The following is a 13,129-nucleotide window of genomic DNA, read 5'->3' as shown; positions in this document are numbered from 1 at the left end:
CCCGCGTCGCCCGTCGTCGCCCGCGTCGCCTCTCTCCCTCGATCTCCCCCTGCCGTCGCCTCTCTCTCCCTCGATCTCCCCCTGCCGCCGCCTGCCACCGCCCCTCTTTCTCTGGGAATGGGTATTATGCTCACCGTCGAAATTTCGAAATTTCGGCGAAATTTCGACGATTTCGGCGAAATTTCGAAATTTCGCTGAAATTTCGACGAAATCATCCCGAAATTTTAGCAAATATGGGTTTTGATTTCGACACCCCTAAAAATCGAAATTTTCGGCGAAATTTCGCCGAAAACTTCGAAATTTAACACCTTGGATATATCTGACTTTCTTTTTATTCATGTCCTGCTGCCCCTGCCTTGATATAGAGTATTTTAGTGTAGTGGGGTTTAGGGTTTTGTTAAAGAGAAGAAGTGTGTAGAGATGTTTGAGAGATAAGTAGAGATGTTGGGTATACAGAACTGTTGGGTATAGTAATAGTGTTGGGTATAGTTTAAGTTAATTATTTTTAAATTTTAAAATTAAATGTTTGTCCTTAATAGTCAATTTATATTAGAATAAAATTAAAAATTAACATTTTATTAAATTGTTAGGAGGTCCATTGATTTTAACTATTAAATTTCAATAACTTTTTAGTTTAGATACAAAATTAAATAGCATTTCAAATTAGGTACTAGTTGAAAAATCAAATAAAATAATAAAGTAAAAGGTATTAAAATTTATAAATATTACATCACATGTCACTACAATAAAATAAAAAAAAATATATTACATCACAAATATTACATTAATTTATACTATATTGTATTAAAAAAAAAATCAATCCAATCACAACTTAACTGTGACTGTCTTAGTAAATTGAAAGAGACAACTCACACCACTATACTATGTATTATTTTGAGTAAAAGTATTGTTTTGACATCTATTTATACTATATTGTAGTATAATTTCTCTACAAAAAAATTCAATTAAGTCACAACTTAACTGTGACTGTCGTTCAGTCACAACTAAATTTGAAGTTGTGAGTGTCGTACAGTCACAACTAAATGTGAAGTTGAGACTACATTAGCAAATTTTCAAAATAATATAAAAGCCTCAAGACCAATTTTGTCAAACCTTATAAATTTTAACTAACACCCATCATATGTTGGCCAAAGGATAAAAATGTCAAATGAAAAAGGCTCAAATCAATGGGGCCAACTTATTTGTGACCGAATCTAAAAAACTACATTTAAATTTGGCAGTTCAATTGAAATATTATATAGTTTTCATGTTATACTAAAAAATTATTGAGATTTGATATTTAATCTTAATTTTCTAATTGTTAGGGCCACTCATAAAAAAATTGGGTTCGCATAGCGGCTTTCATTAATAAATATTATTATAGTTTATCAACAAAATTTGATGTGTAAATTTAAGGAAAAATTTTAGCCGCCCTTGTGTCAGCTTAGAATATAAATTTTACTTTATGTTATTATATATTCTCTTAATTTTTATTTTGTTTCACAATAGTCAATTTTGTTAAGTCTAATACATGTTTTTTTTTTTTTTAAAAATGGCACATATATGTGTTTGACACATGTCCTCATTTTTAAGGATATACATGACCATTTTAATAAAAAATGTGACAGATCTAACTAATAAACTATGTTGACATAAATAAGTTAAAAGGGGCATAATAACACAATGAACTGTAGGTAAAAATTAAAGGGAATTAATTACTTGGGTATTGAGATTTGAATACCTGCTTATCTTGTACTGAGGTTCTATGTGGACCAATAAAATTGAGTCACGTGGTTGTTTTAAAATTGATTAAATATGTTGCCAAACACTCCCACTATTCAACCCTGCAACTCCATCACCACCCATCCCCACTCATTCAACCCAGCAACCTATCCCCTCCCACCGGCGACGCACCCCCACCGGCGACCCCACATCACCAAAGACCCCCACTACCGGCGACCCCCCTTCTTTGTAAAAAGATTTGCGGTTTTTTTTTTTTTTTTTTTTTTTTTTCCACTGAGATTTATTATTTTGTCTTGAATTTTTTGGATACCATTTTGGTTTGATTGAAGGGACATGGGATGATATTGGGTTTTTGGTTGTGATTTTGGGTTGTAGAGTTACAAATTTTTGGTATTAATAGCAGGGCCGGTCCGTGGATTTAAGATGCCCTAGGCAAGATTAAAAATTGAGGCCCTCATATAATAACTAAATTGAGTTAAATAAAAAAAAACAATAACAAACAAATTTTTTCGCATATATGAATACACTCATAAAAATTAAAAATTGATAATCAATTTATATATAATATATTATATATATTGTAAATTTGTAATTTGTAAGCCAAACAGCCCAAACCACAAAAATATATAGATTCAGAAAGTGTGTTAATTTTGTTGAGCAATTTCTTAAACAATTTTAATTTTAATAATCTAAGTCCAAATTGAAAAATAAAAAAGGTTTTACCTCTTTTTAGCTTTCTCTTAGATTTCCTTTATTTCCTCTTCAATTGTACTGTGTGATTGAGAGTGACATAGATGAACGAAGAGGTCCAGAGGAATAGAAATAGAATAAATCAATGAAATTATGAAAAGAGAAGAGAAGAAAGACTGCAAGAGTACTGTGAATAAAAAAAAGGAAAGCAAGACAGTACTGGACCACAGTGGAGATAGATGAGACGAAAAGGAAGAGATTGGAAAAAGTGAAAAGTTTAATCGTTTTGTCTTCTACTACCTTTGACAAAAATTAATATACAATTAATTTTTTTTTTTAATTTAGTGGACTGAAATACTGAATAACATAATAAGAGGGAGAGGCCCAATTTACAATAAGAGGCCCTAAACTAGGCTGGGCCCTAGGCGGTCGCCCAGCCCGCCTAGCCTCAAGGCCGGCCCTGATTAGTAGACCTCCTATTGTTTAAGAGAGACGAAAAAAAATGAAGAAAGATGAGGGAGGGGATTCTAATGGTTATGCGGTGGTAGATGTTGCCGGCAGTGGAGGTCGCCGACGCTGACACCGAGGGTGGAGGTTGCCGATGTTGGAGCCTCCATGGTGAGGATGGGTGGTGGTGTGACTTCTGGGTTGACTGGGTGGGGGGTTGTTAAGGTGTTTGGTTGCATGTTTAAGAAAGATAAAAATATGTTTAGTTATAAATTTTAGAGCAATTTATGACTCAATTTTATTAGTCCACGTAAAAGTACAAAACTCTAGTAATTCTCAAAATTAAATGAGTAGAAGCAATGAGAAACAAAGGTAAGCCGACAGGCTTGACCACTGGGGTAAAATTGGTCATTAAAGTTCTTTGTCCTCACTGAATTGAATATAGATTCATTGAATAATGCTTATGCTTTGCCTGCTTGCTTTCTTGGGACGTGCACCTCAATCACTAAAAGATTGGTTTTCCTGTAATTCTCATATAAAACCTCTTCACCTTGATTCAATTACAAGTTTCTGGACACTAATTAATCAATGTAATCTTGGTCAAACTACAATTGATTCAAAGTCAAACTTATCTTATATTTTCTATAAAAGCCCTTTACCTCTTCTTCACTCTGAGCGTCTCCAAACTCATTTCGCCAATTTGGAAGTACTCAGAAACCAAAACATGAACATGAAGAACTACCTCCCCCTCCTCCTCTTCGCTATCCTCACCCTCCAGTGCCTCAAACCCATCTCAGCGGCCTGCCACGTGGACGACCAAGCGGGTCTACTTGCATTCAAATCAGGCATCGCAGCTGACCCATCCAACATGCTGAGCTCGTGGAAACCGGGTACGGATTGCTGCACATGGGCGGGCATTAACTGTCTCGACAACCGGGTCACAATGCTGTCTCTCTCGGGCCAACCCGACAAACCCAACAGCTTCTTATCGGGTACAATCTCACCCTCTCTCTCAAAACTCAAATTTTTAGACGGCATCTATCTCCAAAACCTCAGAAACCTCACGGGTCCATTCCCTGATCTCCTATTCCGACTGCCCAATATCAAATACGTCTACATCCAAAACAACAAGCTTTCGGGCCGGATACCCGATAAGATCGGAAACTTAACCCAACTCGGTTCACTCGGTTTCTCTTTTAACCGGTTCACTGGTCCAATCCCGAGTTCAATCTCCCAGTTGACCGGTTTGACTCAGCTCAACCTCGGTGGTAACCTCTTATCTGGGTCGTTACCGTACGGCATTAAAAACCTCAAGGACCTCACCCTTTTGAATCTTGAGCGAAACGGGTTATCGGGTTCCATACCCGATTTTTTCGGATCCTTTCCGGACCTCCGAGTCCTTAGTCTTTCTCGCAACCAATTTTCCGGGAAAATCCCAGCTTCAATTTCCTCTTTAGCACCAAAATTAGCTTACCTTGAGCTTGGTCACAATGCCTTATCAGGTCAAATCCCAGATTTTCTTGGAAATTTCAAGGCCCTTGACACCCTTGATCTCTCTCACAATCGATTAACTGGAATAGTGCCTAAGAGATTTGCCAATTTGACCAAGATTTTCAACCTCGATCTTTCTCATAACAACCTTTCCGACCCATTTCCACAATTGAACGTGAAAGGCATTGAGTCCCTTGATCTGTCGTACAACAAGTTCCATTTGAAGGAAATCCCAAAATGGGTTACTTCTTCGCCAATCATTTACTCTCTGAAGCTTGCAAAGTGTGGGATCAAGTTGAAGTTGGAGAACTGGAAGCCTGCGCAAACCTATTTCTTTGATTATATTGATTTATCTGAGAATGAAATTACGGGCAGTCCAATTGGGTTGTTGAATAAGACTGATTTCTTGGTGGGTTTTTGGGCTTCGGGAAATAAGTTGAAGTTTAACTTGGAAAGCTTGAAGATTGCGGAGACACTGAAGCACTTGGACTTGTCCAGGAATTTGGTTTTTGGGAAGGTGCCCAAGGCGGTTTCGGGGCTTGAGAGATTGAATGTGAGCTATAACCATTTGTGTGGACCAATTCCAGCCACCAAGTTTGCTGCTACTGCATTTCTGGGGAACGATTGTCTTTGTGGTGCTCCTCTGGCACCATGTAAGTAAAGACAGCCTAGCAAATTACAACAAATGTCAAATGGCTTGGTGTTGGTGACTTAAAAGGTCAAAAAACAAGAAGCTTAAAGGAAATAAGAGATCCAGAGCATGGAGGGAGAAGTTAGGATCATTTTACTTGATCTAGGGAGTAGAAACAAAGCAATGTATCTTGTATTATCTTCCTATTTTATGTTTTGTAGAGTTCACGTTGAATGATAGTAGATTCTACTAAGTAGAAGAATCCATGACATATCATTGTTTAATAATATCAATCTTTCACCAATACAGCAACCTCATTAGATATGGTGAAAAATTGAAACCAACTAACTGCAACATTGGTGAGGAGCAACTTATCAGACTGTCATGACAGTTTTTGGCAAAATCTTCCACCATTCCTACATTTGGGTGTCCTTAACTCTCTTGCCACCCCAACAAATATCTCCAACATACTCTATAGTGAGTGCAGGTACAAATGGGCAATCCATACCAAAAATAGTGGTAGCTGCATTAATAGCCAACAAAAAAAATTAGTGAACTTTGCTAGATAATGTTGTAGTGAATAAGGATTGAGGATCTTCTCGTCATTATTCAATTTAGAGGGTTGAGGATCTTATGGCCCTCAATCAATCTCATTTGATAATTAAGGAACGTTTAGTCCTGATCTTAGTTGTGCCATCTTTTGTGATATTTACACAACGTACAATAGTATAAAGTATGAAATCAAATCCATAATTCAATAATAAAGAAACCGATTGTGAACAACAAAAGAAAGGAATGCTTGGCAAAATTATTTCATAAACCCATTGATGATGGCTGCTTCTAGCCAGTAGTCGGACAAAGCCACACAACCAAGCAAATATGATAAAGCAGCATAAACAATCTTTGAGTATAGATATCAAAATCCTTTTAGATACGGTGAGATGTAGAAATAGAGACTAAGCCAAATTATGGACTGGAATTCGTGTAGTCAACAAAACTCTAGGATGATAAGAATTTCTTTAAGTGAAGACTTTCTTGAGCCAATACTATATGGGTCAGGTTCAAAAGCCACACCATTTTACATACTATTTTTACACTCTTTGGCAGAGCGACAACGTCACGGTGTTCACACGATATCGGTACACAAAATGGTGTGGCTCATGAACTTGACCCATATTTATATCGGATAAGAGCATTCATTCCAAAGTTGAGTATGATAATTAATATATAACAATGGCCAAGGTAAACAATTAATTATTTGGAATAAGTATGAAATCAAATATCGATGATTCGTTGGGCATGCAAAAGATATCATAGTCTGACACCATGTCATATAGTTTACTAAAAATCCAATAGTAGAATTAATCCTATCATATATAAAAGCAAATAAATTCATGAAAAGCATACTGAACAATAATGTAGATCGAGATAGGTAAAAGGATAATAGTCAAATCAAAATTTTCTTTTAGTATTGCACTAAAAAGCATGAAGTGAAACAAATAAAAAATAAAAAAATTTACTGAAGAAACCGTATACTTTGATAATGAGATCGCCTGCTCAAATAAATTTCCATTTGTGAACGCAATATTGTTTGGGCCTAATTTTGCATTCTTTTTTTAAAATGGGCTTGGGCTGATGGGAGAGTTGGGCCATAGCAAGCTTGGCCCAATAAATGAACAGTATCAAAGCCAGAACGGATCAATCAGGAAATGGGTCGAGAATAAGTCGAAGACCCAGAATTCTAGAAGTATTTTAGCCCGAGCGCAATCCATCAAGATCATATCAAAAGAAGGCAACTCCTACCCAAACAAGGAACCGAGGTATCTCAAAAGATAAAAGTCATAACCCCTTGAGATTCTTGCCCAATAAGATCTTTGGACATACAAACTTTTAAGAAAAAATAATAAAAGTTGCAGTTTTTAAATTTGCCAAACATAATAGCTTTTCAATTATCTCCAAAAAAGGTAGATATACATTCTACAAAGTCCATTTTGCTGTCCAATTTGAGCAGCTCTATTATGCAAAGTTCTTGAAGCAACTATGTCAAAAAAAAACAGTTATGCATCTCTGCAAAACAATGCAGCACTGCCAAAATTCAATGAAAGTGATTTCTTCTAGTATTTTTAGAAGCAAAATCATCAATGAACAAACACACTAAACAAAATTAACAAACAAATACACAAGCACAAGTACATAAGCAGTGAAAATATGTTCAAATTTCTGAATATAGACTTAGAAATTAAAGTTAGAACAATAGCACCTTGTAGACTTAGAATTTTCCCCCAATTGAAGACTTGAGTTAGATCAGCTGTCATTGGATTAGCTCAGCAGACTTAGAATTTTCCCCCAATCTACAAATCTCAATAATTGACAAAATAGACAACAAAATTACAATTAATATAAAAAATCTAAGATGATATTGAAATAATTAAGTAAAATTTGAGAACTAGAGAAATCATACCTTTCATATTTCTTTTTTGAAATTTGAGCCATAATTTCATTCAACCCTTAATTTAGAAAATTTGATTTTTGAGTTAAGAGAAAACTAAGAGAAAAACAAATGACAACTAAATAGAGAAGATAAAACTAAAAGAAATAAAAGAGAGTAGAAGAGTAAGAAATGAGAGAGAGGAGAGAGAGAGAGAGAGAGAGAGCATGTGCGTGAAGGTCTGAAAAGGGACATTGCATTCTAGTTTTCTAACATTTAAGATTAGGATTGTTTTTTTTTTTTTTTTTTTGCCACAAGATTAGAATTGTTAGTATTAATGTATTATTTTATTTTTCTAATGTTCAAGTATGAAAAACAACGTTTTTTATTTTTTTGTAAGTGTAAAGCAACGATTCATTTTTCACTTCCCAATTTTTCAAGATTATTTTATTTTATTTTATATTTTAAAAAATAATATATTATTTAAAACATAATAATATATATATAAATTTTGGATCTTCTTTAAAAATAGGTCCTGAGCCGTCGCACTTGGTGGCCCATGATTAGGGCCGGGCCTACCACACAGTGAAGTCCTGGATTGTGCTAGCACAGAAAAGAACTTAGGCTGAGTTAAGGTTTTCTCTCGGCCGGACAGTCCCTGGTCAAGGAGTCAGATTTTTGGTTGAAAAGACCATTCTTTCATTTTCTTTTTTCTTTTTTCGGCCCAGGGAGTTTTCCCAGCTGGTGGCACACCCGCATCCCGAAAAAGAATCCAAAGCAAATCACACTCTGAGCTTGACACGTGGACTAAGATTTTTGTGACCCAAACACTCTCTCTTTTCTATATTTTTTATCTTTTTTTCCCACCCTCAATACTTCAAGAAGCCTAGTAGCCTCCGTTTTGTAAGATGATGTGTGGAATAATCTGTTTCTTTTAGGATTGATTATTATGTTTGAATGACAATGACTGCATCATGATTCATGTAGAAGTATTTTATATTATTTACAAATTTTTATTATTATAATAGTTCATGCATGTCCCCGAAGGCTTATGCCTCGCCTCTGAAAACATTGGGACTGATATTGGCATTGTCTAATAATTTTCCAATTGAATTATTTACTGAGCATCCTTGCCATTAATGAAACCTCTGATTCCTTATATTATTTCTCTAGTAACTAGAATTTTTATTAATTTTTTCCTGTCATAAAATTAATCTGAAAGTGTTACTATTGTTGCAGGGAACATGTACCAGAACAATAAATTCATGAGGCAGGGTGTTCTGCAATGGATTTCATGCCAAATTAAGAAGTTTAAGACTGTAACCATGGACTCTACAACTAAGGGGGTTGAGGATTTATTTGTTAAGATAAAGGTGATGTTCTTTGCCAAAGCTCGGGATCTCACTGGCTTGATAGGAGAAACGTTAACATTTAATTGCTAATCCGAGGAGAGCGAGCATAAGCACATAATTTTTAGTATGATCTTTTGCTTATTTGTGTACAGAGTTAAAAAAAGTAGTAACAAATAGATTATCCATTGTTTTTTATTGAGATGAATTTGCTAAAGCTTTTAGTTGTGCAGAATGCATGTTACATATTTTTAATTCTAACCTGTGATAACCACTACAGTAAATAATTTATAATTATGACTTTTAGTATGGTAAACTATCCAAAATCGTTATTTCAAAACCTCTGCCCTTAATAAAATTAATTTAAAATCTCTTATTAATTTTTTAAACTCTCTCAAAATCCCTTTTTTCAACTAACACCCAATTAGGTTTGACCCTTTTTTATTTTAATTTTTCGATTATAACCCTAGGGGTCACTTTCATTTCTCTCTCTCTCTCTCTCTCTCTCTCTCTCTGCGCTAATGTCACAAGCTCGTGCTTCGTCGTCCGGTGACGGTTGTCGGCAAGACCGGTCCCGATCTTCTTGTCTCTCCTCCCTCTTCCTCTCACTGCCCTCCACGTGCCGTGAAACCAAACGTTGATGCCAGATTGAGTCTAGGCAGACCTGAGTTCCCTTGCCGGCGATCCGCCGATTCCAGCAAGGACGAGCTGTCGAACCTCCAGCAATGGCTTCCTCTTGTCGTCCTGAGTGCGTTGGTGCCATCAGAACTCCAACCCAACTTGTACGTAATGCAGCCTTCGACGCCGTACACAAAGCTCAACGTGACAGGACCACCCCCGGATTTCACCTTGAAACTCGGAGAGGTCCTGTGGGATCCAAATTCAAGGAAAATCCTACCGAAAATTCGGCAGAACATTCCCTGAAAATTGACTAACCCAAAATTTATAAAACCTGTAAAACACTTCTAAACCCAACAACCACCTCTACCACAACCAAAAAGGGGCCTCAGACCCAACAAATACAAAATAACTTATAATTTAAGTATGGTTATCAGAACCACTACTTCTGTTACAAAAAATTCTACATTAAAGTGAAATAAATTTTTCAAAATGGAAGTGGTGCTTACAGAGTCTGAGTAAAGAAATTGACGTTAATGCATCGACGCGATTGGCTCGACCTCCACCACCGTTACTACATGGGGGGAAAGATTAATAAAATCGAGAAAACGTGAGATAAACTCAGTGAGTGAACGAGTTAAGAAAACGAAACATAAAATTTATTTATCCTTTTAGAAGTCTTAAAATAAAAATCTCTAAGACCTCGCAATCATTCTTTGCAATCCCCCAGTTTTAAAACTATTTCGCAAACTTTTCTAAAACGTCATAAAACCATTTAGCATAAGATAAATGAATAAAACCGATATGAAGTCATTCATTGGGAACTTCCTAAAGAAGAGTATCATGCAAACTTAGAAGTCCAAGAATCAAGCTAAAGCATAAAAATAACTTCTCGTTTAAACTTTTGTAGTGGAATTCCTTGGAAGAATAATGAAACTACACCATACTCGTATCCGTACTGTAGACAATGTTCTGGCCACAATCCCGCGCACGAGCATGCTCAAATCCTGGCCATAATCTCGTACATAGAGGTTACTCAGCACGAGCAGGCTCATATCCTGGCCACAATCTCGTACGGAGGAGTCACCCCGCACGAGCAGGCTCGTATCCTGGCCACAATCTCGTACGGAGAGGTCACTCCGCACGAGTAGGCTCACATCCTAGCCACAATCCTGTACATTTTACACAGGCAGGCTCATCCGATTAGTACTTGCATTTATACAGCAGTTTTTAAATACTCTTTAAATCTCTACTCACTTTGAGATAAATGGTTAAGCATTTTTCAATTCCTTCCAAAACTCTCCTTAACAAATTTAACTCTATCCAAGTATGCATTCTCAATTCACAACATTCCACATCCAAAAATAAATAAATATTACGATAATCATACTAGATATAATAAATCCTCCCATAAACAAATTGAATTTAAATCACGCCATTTCAAATCAAGGTACTTTCCACAAGAATACACATATAAAACATGTTGAAACAATTCTTGTTCGTAAAATTTATGAAATTCCAGATAAGAGGAAATCAACAAGTATAAATGATTATTTGAGAAAAATTTCAAATTTAACACAAGATAGGTTCAACTTAAATCAAGAGATTGAAAACACATAGCAAAACATAGATTATTAAAATCAAGGTCCACTCAGTTTATTCCGAGCTACGTCGAATCCTTTCCGAAATTGATTCCTACTCACGATACTTGTTTGTTACTAGAATAGCCGAGAGATGAAGCTATATCGACCAAATATAGAAACACGTCTACTTTAATAATTTGGGAAATTAGATATACGAATTTTGAGTAAAAATGTAAAATGATCGATATGCCCTCATAATCGAACGGGGTCTAAGTTTTTGTTTTCTATAAAAATTTATAATCCGGTCAACACCACTCACCAACATCAAGACTTAACATCTTCCTCAAATAACAATCTCAGTTTCCCAATCAATTTAAACCAACATTTCTTATTCTCTTCATAATCAATATAAATCATAAAAATACCAAGATATAAATAATAATCCTCAAATCATACCAATACTTCCTCAAAAATTAATTAGATCTTTCTGGCCGAACAATTGCCTAATCATCAATCAATAACCTCGATAATAGACATTTCTCATCTAATCAGTAATTAATCTTAAGGCATTTCTATAATTCTCAATTAATCCCTTAGCCTCAATATCATCATCAATTCATTCTCATGATCCAGTCCACACTTAGCCTCCTCTAATCTACAACAACAAATCACATAAAACAGACAATTCGCCCATGATGGCAGAATTGCCCATGATGACAGACAAATCACATAAGACTTCTAATCTACAATATAACCAGATAAGTTTCACTCACCGTCTAACTTGTGAAAAGACAGAATTGCCCTTAAGGCGCCTTTGCTCGGATCTCCAATCCGGCAGTATGACAGCATCGAGAATAAGATTTCCCGAGCCCGTGCACCAATACGCAATATGGATCCTATGATTGGCCTCTGGAAGTCCTAGGGAAGCTGATTAACAAGGAAAACCACCCAACCCGCCGCCACAAGTGGCGGTTCTGACGGGGGCAGCGGCGGCACAACCTAGAGGATCATTTCTCATAACTGGGTCGACGGCCAAATCTCGCCAGAAATGGCCGAAATCGGCGGTGAGGCCGATGGTGGAGATTTGGTTTCCCAAGCTCATTGCTCCGTCGTGGAGCATCATATGAACGAACGGAGACCATGGCTGGACTCACTATGACGAGGGGAACAAAGCCCAGTAGGTCCGGCCATCCAATTTCTGCCGGAACAGTGAGATCGCGGTGGTGCAGCCGCAAATTTGGTGGCTTGTTGCGCTGTCATGGGTGGTCGGATGGCTGATCCGAGACCACCAATAGAAAGGTATCGTCGATAGCTTTCCAACGCCACCAAGAATGCCTAAATTGGAGGTCGGATCATAGAGTTATGGCCAATCAAAGTTTGGCCAAGGAGGAGAGGAGGAGAGAGAATCGAGAAAGAGAGAGAGCACGGGGAGAGAGAGAGAGAAATGAGGGAAGAGAGAGAAATTTCTGACTTTTGGTTATTTAAACTCAGCCCAAGCAAAATTACAACTTTGTCTCTCACTTCAAAAGCCGTAACTCTCAAACCGTAACTCCGATTTACGTGTGCTTCGTGTCTACGAACTTGTGGACCTGAGACCTATCTAACGTGCTCAAAGTCAAAGACGAAAGCCCACTAATTTTTAAAGTCAACTTTTGGGTCAAGCCCAATTTAAAACAAAAATTAAAAATTCAATCACAACCTTTTTATTTCTCAAATCAAATCCCTAATTCTTTAAAATAAATTCTCAAAATATTTCCAAAGTAATTTAATAAAAATTCTTCCGAGGTTTTTTTTTTTCAAATTTTGTTTCCTTATAAAATCTCTTAAATGAACAAAGTTAAATAAAAATTTTTAAATTTCCAAGGAAATTTGGATTGGGTTGTTACACAACGATTCTCCTATGTTCCTCAAGCAGGTTCTCTCTCTCTCTCTCTCTTCTCTCTCTCTCTCTCTCTCTCTCTCTCTCTCTCTCTCTCTCTCTCTCTCTCTCTCTCTCTCTCTCTCTCTCTCTCTCTCTCTCTCTCTCTCTGTTGCTTGGATGCTTATCTTAGTTTGCATAATTTTGTAAGTGCCTTTTGCTTCTATTCAAATGCCTGTTTGGTTGCTGAGAAATTATGGAAGAGAAACGAAAATTTGGAATCTTATAACT

The 13,129-nt window shown here is 36.5% G+C and overlaps 1 protein-coding gene across 1 annotated transcript; it reads left to right on the top strand.

The window, feature by feature from the left end:
* The first annotated feature begins 3,546 nt into the window (after window positions 1-3,546).
* On the top strand, window positions 3,547-5,264 carry LOC147277961 (uncharacterized). Its single transcript, XM_086254166.1, has one exon. It carries the CDS (start codon window positions 3,605-3,607, stop codon window positions 5,030-5,032), a length of 1,428 nt encoding a protein of 475 aa, XP_086110292.1. The 5' UTR covers window positions 3,547-3,604; the 3' UTR covers window positions 5,033-5,264.
* Window positions 5,265-13,129: the final 7,865 nt, after the last annotated feature.

This window comes from Dryas octopetala, chromosome 8 (genome assembly GCF_963921425.1).
Source record: "Dryas octopetala chromosome 8, drDryOcto1.1, whole genome shotgun sequence".
NCBI lineage: Eukaryota > Viridiplantae > Streptophyta > Magnoliopsida > Rosales > Rosaceae > Dryas > Dryas octopetala.
Note: the sequence above shows the minus strand (reverse complement) of the source record. Positions and strands in the feature narration are given on the sequence as shown.